General features: G+C 27.9%; 1 protein-coding gene across 1 annotated transcript in view; it reads left to right on the top strand.

Moving 5' to 3' along the window:
• Window positions 1–1,974: 1,974 nt before the first annotated feature.
• The window catches only part of LOC129908645 (uncharacterized), a 52,497-nt gene continuing 37,062 nt past the window's right edge, over window positions 1,975–17,409 (top strand). Inside the window, exon 1 of the mRNA XM_055985297.1 lies at window positions 1,975–2,985. Within this exon, the coding sequence (XP_055841272.1) occupies window positions 2,908–2,985 (78 nt within the window). The 5' untranslated portion in view covers window positions 1,975–2,907. The remainder of the gene's footprint in view (window positions 2,986–17,409) is intronic.

Genomic DNA, 17,409 nt, shown 5'->3' with positions numbered 1-17,409 from the left:
ACTTCAAATTCGTTTTTCTCAAAAATGTTGACTTTGAGAAAAACGAACTTAAGCTGCAGAAAGTGGAGAATAAAATGTTTATTAAAAAAAAAAAAATGCGGAAATCTTTGAAAAATGGGACACTTAATACAAATTTTTGTATAATCACCCCTCATATCGTCGGCTTAGAGTATAAACCTGCTAACTCACACCTGCTAACTCCACATAAAAATGATTTCAAAAGATGATTAAAAATACGAAAAGCTTTCAAATCTTATCAATTCTTTTACATTCAATAGTATGAAATCTAAGGAATAACTTTATGCTGGCTTGAATTAATTCAAACATTTACAAATATTTTATTTTTTAACAATTTTGTCACGAGTGTAAAAAAGGAGTTAGCAGGTTTACACTCTAAGCCGACGATATGCTCTTTTATAATAAAGGTACCTTCAAATGTTCTTTTTTTTATACCAAAATTCCGCAAGTATATGGCAAATTTGGACATAAAATATTTAATTTCTTTACCTTTTTAAAGCCTGCTTTGGTTATTGTATACTTTGAATGCTAGATTGATAAAAAAGGTCACCTTGGATCGTCTTAAATGACTATCATGCGAGTTAGAAGTTATTATTGTATCATTAAAAATTTATCACTTATTACATAACAATAATCATATTTATCATTTGTTTGTCAATTATTGTCACGTGTGATTTTAAACTTATCACTTGCAACTTATCATTTTCTACTTGCAACCTGGCCTCTATCTATAATCTATTAATTACAATGGTTTACAAGGGTTTTGTTGCCGAAACAAAAATATACTTTTCTGAAGGTTTTCGGTGTGCTGAACTCGAATCCGAAGTCAAAAACAACTAATCAGCTCCCGTTTTTGAGATATTACCGTTAGAAAATGCAAAAAAAAACGTTTTTTTGAGTTCTTCGGATATTATTCTTTTGTATAAGGAAAATTGTTTGAGCATATATATAGTAACGGTTTCTATAAGAACTGTTTTCCATCTTTCGATACCTGTTTAAATCTTTTCAATATCTTTTGTATTGCCCGAGATATCTTAAACTGAAGTAAGTGGGTTTGGCTTCATATATCATAAAGACGATAATGACGTTATGAAATTTATAAAAATACCATACGGAAAGTTTTAAACAGATTTAATAAGGTGGTAAATAGTTACTAAATATGCTCAAACAATTTTCCTTATATAAAAGAATAAGGTCCGAAGTGCTGCATTTGCTAACGGTAATATTTCAAAAACGGGAGCTGATTAATTTTTTTTGACTTCGGATTTGAATGCAGCACACCGAAAACCTTCAGAAAAGTATATTTTTGTTTCGGCAACAAAAAAAAAAGTTTAATTTTGTAAACCAGTGTTATCCACACTTGTACCATATCACTTTTAATGTGTCACTTATCATTTATCACTTATCACTTGGCACTTTCCAATTAAAACTTCCTACTTGCATAATACCTCTTGCCACTTACCAGTTACTACCACTTAATTCGCAACTAAACATCTCAGAAGAAATCCATATTAAAGTGTCGCAAAATAAATTAAAAATTCAATTCAATCGTTAAACTCTAACACAAAAGAGATAAAAATTACCATTCATATTGATTTTCAATTATATCTGCAAATATTTTGTCCCAACTTATTATTTCACATTCTATAACACGCAAAACTAATTTCATAAAAAGAAAAAAAAAAAAAACAAAAAAATTTCATCAAATTTTATTTGTTTTCTTTCAATACCAAACACATTCTTTGCTGTCAATTACTGATAATTATTAGTTTACCCTACGGGGGTGTGATGTACAAAAAGAACAAAAAAAAAAAAAAAGAAAAAAGTCAGAGAAAAACTCTGGCCAAACTAAAACAACAAACAGGCTAGCTGGCTGCCTGTTAGCTCGTCGCGGGCGCTCAGCTGTTGAAATGAACTTCACTTCACCATCCACACCGCAAGCAATTTCCAATTTTCAGTTATCGATGAGCTGTGCAGTGAGCAACTGGTTGGAGCGAGCCACGGAATGGCACAGTTGTGAAAATAAATTTCGTATCAAATTAAGTGATTTAATTTTTTTTTATAATTTTTTTTTTTTAATTTAATTTTTTAAATAATTTCCAAAAAATTAAAAATTTTTTTGCAAAAAAAAATCCAGAAAAGCTCGAAGTAGATTTTTATCTTTTATATTTTACCCTAAATGGAAATAATAACAACAACGAGAAGTAAAATCGCACGTGAATATTGTTTTTCTTTGTTCTTATTCCCGTATTCTTGCGAATCAAGTTAGTCAGCAGAGTTTTGTCTCTTGTCAATTTCGTCAGAAGTCGCCTGTGTTTGCCTTTTTGCCAAGTCGTGGTCGTGGCCAATATTTGTACCTTTAAAGCGAGTGTGACAGTTTTCTCTGTGTCTGGCGTTTTTTTTTTGTTTTTTTTTTTGTTTTTCCTGCTCTGTTGCAATCATGTAGAGATTTTCTACATCAAAAGAAAAAAGAAACTCACACAATTCGGGTCGTTGTCCTTTTGCATGACTTACACTATCAATTCATGCAATATACTGATTTTATTTATCCTTCTCGGTTAGTTACCCTATAATTTTTTTTAATTAAAAAAAAAAAAAACCGTTAACAACTCAACAAACTCCACACCAATTTTTATTGCCAATAATTTTTTGAAACAAAAAAAAACAAGTGCACTTGTGCCAAAATAATTCTCCTAGAGTTGCCAAAGTGTCAATTTTGTTTAAATTGATTCTTCTCTTTTGTTTGGTTTGTTTGAACTGTGAGTGACGGAAGTAAAGTGCGTGTTGTTTTCTATATACTTCAATCCACCCACCGATTTGTGCGTTTTGAATTTAAAAAACCAAAAAAATAAAAATAAATAAAGCAAAAAAAAATCATTGAAATAGAAAATGAACAAAGCAACGAGAAAAGTCGCCCCCGATGGCGGATGGGGATGGGTTGCCACATTTGGTGTCAGTCTTGTTAATGTAAGTAGCAAACAAACTTTGATCTTTGTTTTATTTACCTTTTTTTTTATTTTTTTTTTTTAGTTTTTAGTCTTTTTTTGTCCGTGTTCTTTTTTTTCTGTTTTGGTTCTTTCGAGGTACCTACTTTTATTTTAAGATCAGGCAGTGGTCGCGTGCACAGTGAAAAATTAATGATCTTGAATAAAGGATAGCCTCTGAGCTCTGAGCCCCAGAAAAAAATAAAACTTTAATGAAAACAATAACAAAATGTAGGTACATCAACCATTTGTATAAAAGAAAATCTATTGTTTGGGAAAATTGTAATGGTAGAATTATAGAAGGAAAACAGGAGGAAGATGATTTTTTTTGTTGTATACTCCCAAAGCAGATGTTTAAGAAGAAGTCTTTAGTGAGGGGATACAAGATCTATAAAAATGTTTATGATGGTGCACATAAAATCAATTGAGGGTTTTTTTTTTATTTTTTTTTTGATAGATAGGTTCTTTTTTTGGACAATAGTTCTGAAATCTTGGAACGGAATTGATTTATTTAAGAAAAAAATTATTGTGCTGAGATTCTTACAAATTTAAGAATCAGAAGTGGATTATCGTAAATATTACCTGCTATAAGAAAAATAAGTAATAAAATTACAAAAACCAATCATTTTAAACATAAAATTTTCAATAAATATTCATGTTCATGTTATTTTATTCATACATAGGTATTATTTACAAAATTGGATTGTATAAATATCAATTTAAAAAAAATGCATGTGAAATGTTAAAAATTATTATATGTTTAATTTTAATTTAATTGCAAATTGCAACCAAAAATATTTTGCATTAAAAAAATGTTATTTCAGATACCTACAAAATTTTCTGCATTAAAAAAAATATAATTCAAATACCAACATTTCGAGTTAGTTCGAAAAATCATAATATTATTAAGACTTTAAAAATTAAAATACCAATAAACTAAGCATAAAGCTATTTTCTGAGACTCTCAAAGCTGGTCTGTAATTTTAAGGGCCAACAAAATATAGAATATCATTTCCCAAAAACGGATTTTTGAAAATCCATTAAATGGTTGAAAAAAAATTTTCTCAACTAATAGTAACGGTTCTTCCGTTCAAATACATATTTGAATGAAAACAACTGCGAAGTTCGGTTAGAATACAAGAAAAAAACTGCTTTTGTAAAAAAAAAAATTCCATAATTTCACAAAATCAGAGTAAAAATTTAAAAATCTGATCTCGGGCTCAATAGTTTTTACAACTTTCAAAAAATAATCACAACGAGGTTTCAATTTTATCGCAGGGTAGTGTTATTATCACAACATGATTTGGAAGTGTTTTTTTTCGTAAATTTGGTGTCTTTTCGTAAATCCAAGTTTTACTCAAAGTTAGTTTTTTTATAAAATATAGTTCTGCAATCTTTCAGACCTTTTTAAAAAATATATAGAATTTTTATTGATAAATTGCTCATTAAAGCCTCATACAACTTATAATCTGCATTTTTACTTGCGATATAGGTACTATAGGGCAAGTTTAGGATTCGTAAAAAAAATCGAACTCGAGATAACAATTTTACATGACATTACGATGATGGAGAATGCCAAAAAAGTGGGTCCGGCAATTCTGTCTGTCTGTCTGTCTGTCTGTAAAAACCTCGAGCTACAGCCTAAACTAATGAAGCGATTTTCTTCAAACTTGGTAGTTAACAGTTTTGGGTGATTCCCTAGAGGAGAAATTGGAATTTTTTTTTTTAGGACCAAAACTAACGGTACCTGTCATATAACGGAAACAGAAAAAATGATTTATTTCAAAAACGGCTCTAACGATTTTGATTAAAATTTTTCTGCTTAGTATTACAGATAAGAGCCTCCTTCGAAAATAAAAAAAATATTTTATGTACCGTTATTAACGGTACCTGTCATAGAACGGTTATTTTTGATTTATGAATTTCTCATAAACGACAAAACAGATTTCGACCAAATTTTTAATACAGAAACGTTAAAACAATCATTATTTTAAAAAAATTTAAATTTTTCAAAAAACAAATTTTTGGATTTTTAAAAAATATTTCAAACATTTTTTTTTGAAAAATCAATTTTTTGGAAACGGGTTGGTGAAAAATTTTGAAATCCCGTTTTATTGTGTAAATTAATTAGTTATTCAAAATGGCATATCAACTTTTTTTTTTGAAAAATGTTAGAAAATTTTTATATTTAAAAAAAAATTATTTTTTTAAAAAACGGGTCTAACGATTTTCGAAATAAAATTTCTAAAAATTCCTTTTTATACTAGAAATAAAATGGCATACTTAGTTTTTTGTAAAAGATCATTTAAAACGGTATTTAATTATTTATTAAAACAGATTTTATTTTTTTTTGCACCACTTATGAAATTCCGTGAAAATATCAAATTCCCTTAATTTCAATCTATTGAAACATTTTTGAATATTTACTATTTGAGTTATTTGTTTGAGTTTTTTTTAAATAAATCAAATGATCTTTTTTTATCTTGTCCACAAATCAACTACGCCATTTTTTTTTTAATAGAAAACATTTGTGTTTGTTTTGAAATTGATGTACAAAGTATGTATGTATAGTATATCGCTTTGTATTGTCGCGTTTTTGCTTTAGTTTGTGTTTGTGTATACAAATTAAAAATAAATTGAAAAGTTAATTACTAAATAATTGCATCATACCCTTACTCTATAAAACACCCCACGATCAGCAGACAAAACAAACATTCTATCTGAAAATAAGTTAAACAATTTTTGCTATACAAATTGAATGATATAAAGTAATCGCACATTTTTATTTAAGTCAATAATAGAAATATTAAAATTTAACTCGATAGCAAACATAAATTTATTAAAGCCACGTGCCAATTGTTTTAAGTGCTGAGCTAAATTTGAACGTTTAAAAATAATTTTGAATTAAAGTTGTCAAAAATTGTATCTGCTCTGGAACAGGAAAAAAATAAAAAAAAACAATGTTTGAAAATTAAAAACAAATTCTTTATTTTTAATTTTTTGTCTCAAAACTGGGAAATTTTTTTTCAGTCGTGGAATGTTTTGAATAAAAGACCCAATCAACAACGTTCAGTTACATTTTTGTTTTTTTTTTTTTAATAAAAAAAAACATATTTTTAAAGGCTTTTTGGATTGAATTCTTTTCCGCAATTAAAGTCTTCTTTTAAGGCTTTCACAAAAATAAATAAACAAAAAAAAAAATATATAACAACAATAAACTTTTCCCAGAGAACAAAGCCTTGTTAATGAAACCAAATTAATTTCAATTAATAAAAAAAAATATAAAAGAAAAAATGTCAAAACAACCCCATCTGTTTAATTTACTTGCGCCAGGCAACGTCACCATAAAATAGCATCTCGATATTGAAACCATGAAATTCATGCTTTTCTTTCTGCTAATGTGTTATCCCTTGTGTGTTGTTGTAGGTACTCTTCTGACTCACAATGAAGTCATTATTGTATAAATAGAGGCAAAAAAATAAGTTATATCGTTGGTGGGCATGATAAGACAAATAATGAAAACAAAAACAAATTCTAAATTATATCAACGATTTACTTATACTTGTTGCCGGTATATGATTACGCTATGTGTATGAAGCCCTTACCATTATTTTGATTTGATTTTTTTAAGAAGTGAGTCGTTTATCATGAAGCGTTTAGTAAAATTCTTACATCATTATGACATAGGTACATTACCTACATATCCCAAAGGGTACCTACTTGAAAATTGTATTTACATAACCAAAATACTTGTGATTTTAAGGCCTTTAACAAATATTTCAAGGACTAAATACTTGACTTTAAATGTTCTCAATAAATGTATTTGGTAGGCTGAGGTTGGATATTTTATTATATGGTTATAGAATCTTCGGAGAATTCGAAAAATCTGCAAGTATGTTGCTTTGATTTAAAATGTTTGACTGTTATGATAAAAAATTGATATTGATACAAACTAAGCTTGGCATAAATTAAGGTCACATGAAAAAATTATAGAAAAGTTTGTTTTTTTCTGAAAAACGTTTTTAAAAATGCCCCTCAACAATTTTGATCAAATTTTGCATGTAGAGTCGGTTGGGGTAAGTGCGCGCACTTTCCACTTTAAGGCAAAATTGTGAAGATTCTGTAAGAGATATCAGCATAAAGTTTCTTACATTTGATAAACCTATATTTTGGGAACAAGAAAACAGAAAAAAAATTGTTTCTAACTAAATCAGAGCCTTTCTTTTTTGGAATTCATGAATAATAACCTTCGTTTCTGAAGATTCAAGTTTAAAAATTCTCTGTACTGTAAATCAGATTAAAAAAACGAAAAGTTTAATATGGGAAGAAGTGCGCGCTCTTACCCACAAAAGGACTGCGCGATTTTAACCAAAAAGGTACTTTTTTTTTTTATTTATCAAATTTATAATAAAATAAAACAAAGTTTAACAAATTTTTGACTAAAATCAAATATATATATGCACTATTTAAAAATATATGCTACTCTCGGTATCTAATGCTGCCACGCCGCCGACGCCACACACTTTTCCAGCACAACTTTTTACTTGCGATATAGGTACTAAAGGGCAAGTTTAGGATTCGTAAAAAAAATCAAACTCGAGATTACAATTTTACATGACATTACGATGATGGAGAATGCCAAAAAAGTGGGTCCGGCAATTCTGTCTGTCTGTCTGTCTGTCTGTCTGTCCGTCTGTCTCTATCTGGAGCTGCAGCCTAAACGAGTGAAGTGATTTTCTTCAAACTTGGTAGTTAGCAGTTTTTGGTGATTCCCTAGAGGGTAAATTGAAATTTTTTTTTTATGACCAAAACTAACGGTACCTGCCATATAACGGAAATAGAAAAGTTAATTTTTTTCAAAAACGGCTCTAACGATTTTGATTAAAATTTTTGTGTGTAATACTACACATAAGGGCCAACTTTTTAAATAAAAAAAATATTTTTTGTACCGTTATTAACGGTATTTGTCATAGAACGGTTTTTTTCGTTTCTGAATATCTCGTACAAAATTAACCCGATTTAAATGAAAATTCTTATACAAAAGTGTGTAAGTAAAGATAATATTAAAATTTTAGAAAATTTTCAAAAAACGCATTTTTGGTTTTTTAAAAAATATTTCAAAATTTTTTTTTGAAAAATCAATTTTTTGAAAACGGATCAATGAAAAATTTTGAAATTTAGTTTTTATGTGTAAATTAATTATTTCTTCAAAATGGCATACCAACTTTTTTTTTGAAAAATGTTAAAAAAATTTTATATATAAAAAATTATTTTTTTAAAAAACGGCTCTACAATTTTCAAAATTTTTTTTCTAAAAATACCTTTTTATACGAGAAATAAAATGGCATATTTGTTTTTTTTTTTTTAAGATATTTTAAAACGGAGTTTTATTAATTATAAAAACAGATTTAATTTTTTTATACTACTTATGAAATTTCTTCAAAATATCGAATTTTAAATTTCTTGAATAAAAAGCTTTAACATTATAGTTACTTTAAGCATAAGAGCAAGTACGTGCGACCCCAGTCGTGCAATTTATTTTTTTTTTGTTTTTATCCGGGTTTTTTCAAACCTCTTTTAAAATAAAATGGAGCTGGGAACACACTCGCCAAGATCTTTACTTATTGACGCCTTACTAAGCGCTGATTTCCTCATTTTTCGTTTTAATTTTTTTTGGACACAACTCGAGAAATAAGCAGTGCGCGCTCTTACCCACTGCGCAATCTTACCCCAAATGGCTCTACCTAGATATTCTCGTACAGAGAAACATTTTTTTTTTTCACTTTGCTAAACAATAAAATTATGTTTCTTTTTTTCTATTTTTCTCATATACCTAAGTATAACTTAACCGATTGAAGACATTTTTTGGATATTTAAAAAATGTTTCTTTTTTTTTTTTGCAAAATAAATTTTTCAAAAATATGTAAATTAATTCTTCTTGCTCTACAGGATATTTTTGAAAACGTTTCGTGATACTTCAATGATGCTATAGATGGGGGCAAGGTATGAACTTAGAGGTTATTTCTGTAGCTCAGGGGTTTTCAAAGTGTGCACCATAAGTACAGTGGGACGACGGGGTTAGTTTTTCACTTTAAATTATCTGGTTTTATTTATTTCTATAAATTTACATTTATGATACAATTGGGATTTAATTTTTTAACAAATCAATTTTAGCACTCATCATTCAATAGTATAATTTATAAAAAAAAAACCATTAGTTTCAACTTTTGATTATTTTAAAACAAATTTTCCAAGGTGAAATGTTGCCATAATTTGTTCGAAAGAGAATTATTTGACCTTCAAATATTCGATTAACAACTTTTAAACTAATATTCTTGACAAATTAAAGAAAAAATCATTAAACAGTTTTAAGAAAATTTTTTTGATAACTCAAAATATTTATAAATAATTACATTATAATTTTGAGCTCTAAATGTACAATTGCTCCAAATTGTTCAATTATAAAGATCGATTAATATTAACATTCAGTCACCCAAAATGATCACGACATTATAATACAAAAGTATCTATAACCTGTCATATTTAAACCTCGAATAATAAACGATTCACCTTCCCTTTTTTGCTATTATTGATTTGATTTATTATTTTTATATATTTTTTTTTCTGTCTCATAATACTTGTGTAACAAAAAAAAAAGTGCCATGTTAGCGGTCAAAAGCTGTCAAAGGGAAAGTTCTCAACGAACAGAACATTAGCAAATAATGAAAAGAAAATTGAATTAAAAATTAAAAAACAAAAAATATAATCCACAAAGGAGACATTTAGTCTGAGGTGAACATCAGAAGAAGCACTGACTTAAAACGTGGTTCTGTCACAAAGCTTTTGTGAGGTTTTATTTTTATGTCATAATCTCAAATCTTATCAAATGAAGGGCATATTTGAATAAAATGATAACAAAATTATACATTTTTTCTAGTTATATACTTTGATAAATAGGATAATATCTTTTTTATTACATAAACATGCATACACCAAGCAAGTACATAAACATAAATATGTACATGAAACTTATCAAACAATTTGTTTGTATTTTGCTTTTTAACTTTGATTTTATTACTATCTCGGTTTTTTTTCACGTGTGGCTTATCTAACTATTTCAATATTATCGTCATACTATTTGCTCGTGGTAAGTTTTAAGAGTAAACAATTTTTTCTTATCATCTGTCAAAAAAAAAAAATGTTTTAAGTTAACACAAAATGATTTAAATATAATATTATATTTGCTAAATCCATTGAAAACAATGGTTTTTAACTTCGCAATTGTATAATAATTGTATTTTGCATCTGTCTCTTTACAACCACTTGTTTCGGTCGTCGACCCGAGTCGAATTTATTTCCTGGATAGAAAATTTAATGGTATTTTGTTTATTTTTAACTTTAAGAGTAAAAATGAGTGTAATGTTGCCATATTACAAAAAAAATTTAAACATTTTACTACTTTTCTTCGCAAATGTGTCGAGTGTTTGCTATAAATTTCAATCATTTTAGTTTCGAAGACAAAAAACTCTGAATTTTTTTTAAAGAAAACATCGCAGGAACATCAAAAATGTAGAATGAAAAATAAAATTAATTTCATTTTGAATTATTGGCAACACTATTCTGCTGTCAATAAATTATTGCCCTCAATCTATATATAAAAATAAAAACATTATGAGAACTTATCCAGATGGTTGGAAAAAAGTTTTTTTTTTTTGGAATAATAATAGAAAACAAAAATAACAAAACAAACAGATTTCTGGCTAAAAGTGGCGTGAATGACCTTGATAGTGTTTTGTCTAGGGCGAATTAATGGAGAGGAATATTTTCGATAAAACAAAATTATATTTTATTTTTTGAATGGCTTCTGTTGATGTTAAGATTGGTTTTTGTTGTCCAGAGAGGGTGGAAATGACTTGACAAATTCAATGTAACAATAAATTCTAATTTTATTTTTCCATAGAAAAAGGTTCTAGAAAAAAAAGGTTCATGTTCGACATTGACATGAAATTGCGTGTGTCGCAAACTATAGTTGCTTGATATTAAATGAAACATAAAAATAAACGTTAAAACTATTTCATTTAGCACATTTAACATTCATAGTGACAATTACAGTGTTATAATATGTGATAAATGATAACGTGTTGTTTAGAATTATAAATGCCAAAAAAAAAATATGTTTGTATTTTGCAAGTTGTGATGAAACCTTAGCAGATCATTACAAAGGATTTTCGTAGGCTGATTCCGACTCCGAAGTCAGAATTGACCTAGCATGTCACGTTTATTAGATATTCCCGTTAGAAAATGTCAAAAACCTATTTTTTTGCTGTTTTTGAAGAAATATTTTGGCTTAATGTTATCTTTTTCAATAAAAATTGTAACGGTTTATAAAACAACTTATATTTTTCTTTCAAATTCAGTTTCAATCTTCTCAATATCACTTTTCTTCTCCGAGATATCTTAATTTAAGTAAGTTTAGTGGGTTTACCATAAAGAAACTGATCTCTAAAAATTAATATATCTTTCTCCCTAAAACAAAATTATACTTTTCTAATGGACTTTAGTGTGCTGATTTTGAATCCGAACTTAAAAAAATTTCGGTCAGCTCTTGATTTTGTGAGACATTAATGCGAATAGTATCTCAAAATTCTGACGTGAAAATTTTGACTTCGGATTCTAACTCAGCACATCAAAAACTATTAGAAAAGTATACTTTTGTTTCTAGGAGAAACAAATCTGAAGTTTTACAAGGCAGTTTATTGATAGGTTTATTACAAATAAGATATTTCTAAATAGAAAAGTAGTAATAAAATTACAAAACACGTAAAAATTTTCTTTAATGTATTTTATTATGGTTTTTTTACATATTTGACTTTTTAGATATAATGGGCGTTGATATTTTACAATTTCCTTAATTAAGGTGTTTTTGTTCATGTAGGATTTACTAAAAAGTGAAGGATTTCGATATTTCTGTTTTTTTTGTAAATCAGTATTTAGTATGTAGAAGGACATATTTAGTGTCAATCTATATTTCATATTATGAGAAATAAGTCCTCCAAATTTGAGCTCAATGCGACAAATAGTTTTAATTTTATACAAGATCAAATGAATCTAAAAGGGTGATTTTTTAGAAACTACCCACATTTTTCAAAAATCATTTTTACAAAAATGGTAACTGATAGAATTTTTCTGAAACCAGATTTAAATTCAGGAAAGTCTAATCTTTCATAATATCAAAAAATTATTTGAAGGAGAAAAAAAAGTTAAATTTTGCAGACCAGTGTTATTAATGGAAAAAAAAATTTTAAAAGCTGGTACTTTCAAAACTAAAAATAATTTCGTGTTGTTTACGATCTGCAGTACTTTTTTCTCGAAGTCAGTCAAACGCATAGCAATTATTCAAAAAGCGATAGTTGTTTAAAAAAAAAAAATATCTTAAATTTACTGTTTGCACAAATAACGATAGAAAAATTCAAGTAGTAAAATATTACTCCAACCCATGAACTTGGTGGTAGGTAACACACACAAGTTGTTGTTGTTCATTTAAAACCTTCAATATAAATTGATTACACAAGTAGCTGCCCTGCAAGTATGAAAGCTATACACAAACCTCTTATAGTAAATTATTTTTTTTATTATTGTTACCATTAAAAATTAATGAATAAATAAATAAATAAATAAATAAAAAAAATTGGTTCACTCAGTCCAAAGTTATGCGGTAACAAACATAAAACAAAAAAAAAAAAAAAAATACAGACGAATTGAATACCTCCTCCTTTTTGGAAGTCGGTAAAAAATGAAAAAATTGTATCGCATTTTTTGAAACAAGTTTTATTTTTGTTATATTGCCTTATTAGCCAAGAGAGCCAACGACATAATGAATCAAGTCATCTAAAGAATGTTGTGAGGCGTGAAAAACAGAAAAAAATCAACTCGTTTGAAGAATTTTGTAAATTTACTTCCTAACCGAAAGCAATTTGTTCAATTTATTTCACGGGTAGGATCGAATTAAACCCATGTTGGTCACACTAAAAGGCTGCCAGACAAATGTATTCTTATTCTAAACATCAAGACCTTTCTCTGGATAAGCATCACAACATTTTTCACATGACTGGTTTTCTTAAACAAGAAACAGAAACAGGGTTTTTTTCGAAAATTTCGAAATTTTGACATTGAAAGTTGTCTACCGGGGTGTTTGTCAAAGAAATTTGGCCTGACTTGAGCTGACACTTTTGGGAATATTGTGTGACAAATTTCATCAAAAAAAAAATACTATGCAAATTACTTTCGGTTAGGAAATTTATAAAATTACCCAACCAGGTTGACTTTTTTCATTTTTTTACACTTTGAGTCGAATTTAACCCATGTTGGTCACACCAAAACGCTGCCAGACTTCACGATTCGTGCTTTACTCCCTTGACTTGATTCATTATGTCGTTGGCTCTTAGACTATATCAGTACTTTTATGCATTAAACTTTTTTTTGTGATATTGAGTATTATATGCATTAAAAAAAATAAATGTTTTTTATTGAAAATTGCAAATATGAACTTTTTTTCGCACATTTTGTGCATTTTGCTTAGATTTATTCAAACAAACTCGGTAGATTTAATTAATAACCAAAGTTTAAAAATGAAACACATAAAATTTGTTTAGCAAAAGACAAAAACAGCTTCTCAGGGTAATCTGGACTCAAACAAATTTTCAAAATTTTTGGAGTAGTATTTTGAAAAAAAAATCTGATATGACATTGGTACAATCACTGTCGAAATTTGAGACGTCTGCACCGTTGACTGGTTTCCCCTATTTTGGACCTGCGAAATCAATTTTCATTATTATAGTTTTTCGATTTATCGGTACGACTTCGAACAAACTTTTTTTCGGAAGCTTTTTTCAATAATTTTGAGCATACCTACTACATTTTTTTTTTTTTGTTTAAAGTCAAAATCGTGATCCATTAATTTTTTTACAGAAATTCGATCGAAAAGGTAAAAAAAAAAACGGCTTGATGATAATTGAACCGAAACTTTGTAGAGTTTTTGTGGGCATATTAAGCTGTAAAAGGCACAATCAACATTACTGGTTGTCACGATACTTTCTACTTGACACAAAATTCCTTGGCATCAAATTGATTGCTTTAACCGTTTAGAAGATATTCGTATCCAAATCACAATGCATATACGGGTCATAAAAAAAAACTATTGAAATCAGTAGGCATTGGTTTGGATACGTTTAAGCTCCTACAAGAATACATCTTGCTAATTTGAAAATAACCAATTTTCAGTGATCTGGAAAATTTTTAAAAGTAAAAAATGTTTTTATAATTTATTTTAACTTTGACCTCGAATATCTTTAGAATGGTTAGATTAATGAAAAGTTAACAAAGATCTTTTTTGTGGAGCAATCTGTTTCCTACATGAATATGTCTTGCGCGTTTGATTATTATAATTTTTCAATTTGTTACAAAATTAAATACAAAAAACGATTTTTTAAAGATTTTCTCGATTTTTGGACCTCAAATATCTATTAAACAGTTAGATAAATAAAAAAGTGTATAAGGAAGTTTTTGTAGAGGGTTCAATTTCCTACAAGAATATGTAAAGAAATTTGATAAAAAGTCAATAAATAAAAAAATGATTTTTTTTTTATCAGAAGCTTGATGGAAAATTGCGAAGCGGAGGACCTTCCATGAATATAAATAGTTCATATTTGGTGTGTATATTCTAGAGGTGTCTAGCAATCTATTTTTCGGAGTATTAAATCAAAAAAATGGTTTTAGATTTTTTTGACACACCCTAATGTATATGTAATTAATACGCATTTAATGCGCTTCCATAATTGAAAATTTTTCTAAGCAAACGTTGCATGTTTATCAAAAACATCGGTTTATATTTCATTTTGTGGAACTGTGTTTTAATTTCATTTAATGACAAGTCACGATATATTTAAAACAATTAATTCTGAGCACAAAAATGTTGATATGAGTAGATAATTACCAACCTACTCATACAGAAGGTGTCAAATTCTAAATTTGAGCAGTATTGAAAATGTTGCACAAAAACAAATCGACAACGTCGTACTGATAAAGTCACAACTAATGACCTTCTTTATGTCCTTCTATAACGTTTGTTGAATTTAAATTGAAGAAGCTCTGAAATTAAAGACTATAACAACAACTTTTAAATTTCAAATGGAAATAAAATCTCACCTTTTATTCATCCTTCGTCACTCTTTTATCTTGAACTTGAACGTCTATATACATATACACTCTCTGTGCATCAAGAAACTTTTCTTAATATGACGCACGTGTTTCGCTAATATGGACAAAGCTGGTGCACTTAAAAAGGAAATCTTATCCAACCATGTCGTCATGTTGCTTTTGCATCCGAGAGTAGGTACCGAGTCTAAAGCTGAGATATAAAAAGTATATCCTCCCTGAGTTGACCCCATCTTTTGTATTTTGCCATTCTTGTTGTGCTTCTCATTATCACAAATTACATCCACATGCCATTTCTGAAGAAAAAAAAAAAATAAAATAAATAAGCAAACAATTTTATATTGAAGTAGAAGTAAATAAAAAGTGCCTCTTTTAGCCGACCACAAAAAAAAAGTGAAATTGCATTCGAGTGTATTTTTCTTCTCCAGAAAATCGCCATTTTCCGGCATTTTTTGATGCGAAACACAAAAAAATGTATTTGTTTTTTTTTTTTTTTATTTTTTCTCTTTCACTCTTTTTGTTATTCCCTTCAATCCTCAACTACAAAACTTTCCCATGCATAGAAAAAAAAAATGCTATGCATTTATAGATACAATGAATAGATACTCTCATTTTTCTTTGATTGCACAATAAATTTCCAGGAATGAACGATAACTTGTCCTGCATGCACGCGTCATTCATCAGAAATACAGACAGATTGCGATAATATTATTTTAACCACTTGTATTGTATATTATTGTATGAGGGGGTTTTTCAATTTGAGCAACGAAAAATCAATTGATTTCAATTTAGAAAATTGAACTGAACAAGCTGGTACCTATTATTATCGTTTGTTTCACGCCACCACCAACCAAATTCCTGATTGTTTGCCTTTAAGTTTTAATCGAATCAATTATAAATACATGTGAAAATAAATATTAATCTTGAAACTATCCTTAAAATGGATTGTTAGTACAAAAATAGTAAGTTAAAATAAACACTAAAATTAAATTAAATAGTAGGAAATAGCGAGAGACTTGAACCACTTTTTGTTAAATTTTTTATAAAAACTTCCCTATTCATGTCAACCACATGTGAGGTACATCTTCGCAATGATACATAAATCTACTTCAAGATAAGCTTCATAAACTTTATGTACACCCAAAGGATTTTTGCCAAATGCCAAATGAGTGAAAATATCGCGCCGGTACTTACTTAAAGTTTAATTATCTTATGAATACTCACCCTTAGTTCAAAAATTATGACAAAAAAACTTTTATCAAATTATCAACCCCTTTAAAATCACAATTTATTTATTTATTTTTTCAGAGTAAAAATTGTCCTTTTTACAATTTTGTTAATTAACCATGGTATTCCAAAAAAATAACATTACTTTTTTTTGTAAACCCGCCCTTAATTAAAAAATTATGACACCAAACATTTTTTTCAAATTACCTCTTAAAAACAAAATTTGTTTTTTACAGTGTAAAAATTGTCATTTTTATACGTGTTCTCAATCGCAAACGCACACTTACCTTATTAATTAATTGAAATAAAATGTAATACAAACAGATTTTACTTAAATTTTTGAAATATTTTTTTGTGATATTATATTTGAACAAAGAAATCAAACCACAAACAAAAACAGTTACGGAATTTGATGGTATAACCTAACCATGGTTAATTGAGAAAAAGTGTAAAAGGGGCAATTTTTACATTGAACAAAAAAAAAAAAAACAAATTATGATTTTTAACAGGTTGGTTATTTAAAAAAGTTTTTTGGTCATAATTTTTGCACTAAGGGTGGGATTACTAAGGTTAGTTGAGAAAGCTCTAAAAGGTTTTATTCGTGTATTGAAAAAGAAATCACCTCACACACCATTTTATATTTGTTGTTACTTTTGAAAAATTTTTGGATAGATTTTACTAAGCATTGATCTTTTCTAGGTACTAATATGGCGAACCAAAAAAATCAATGATTTTTACACTTGAAAAAATATTTGTATTTCGGTTTTTTATAGTGAAATCAAGTCAAACGAATAACATTTGACTCGCAATGCCCAAACCAGTGAATTTTCTTTTTTTTTTTAATTATAAAAAGGTCACTGTGGTGTATGCGTACTATTTTTTTTTTTTTTTTTAGGTGAATAAAAACTAAAGCTTCTATAATTTTTTAAACTAAGCATTGGATTGCGAAAATAAAAGTTTGGCTATC

The sequence above is a fragment of the Episyrphus balteatus genome, chromosome 2 (assembly GCF_945859705.1).
Source record: "Episyrphus balteatus chromosome 2, idEpiBalt1.1, whole genome shotgun sequence".
Classification (NCBI taxonomy): Eukaryota; Metazoa; Arthropoda; class Insecta; order Diptera; family Syrphidae; genus Episyrphus; species Episyrphus balteatus.
The sequence above is the reverse complement of the archived record's forward strand: the minus strand, read 5'-3'. Positions and strand labels throughout refer to the sequence as shown.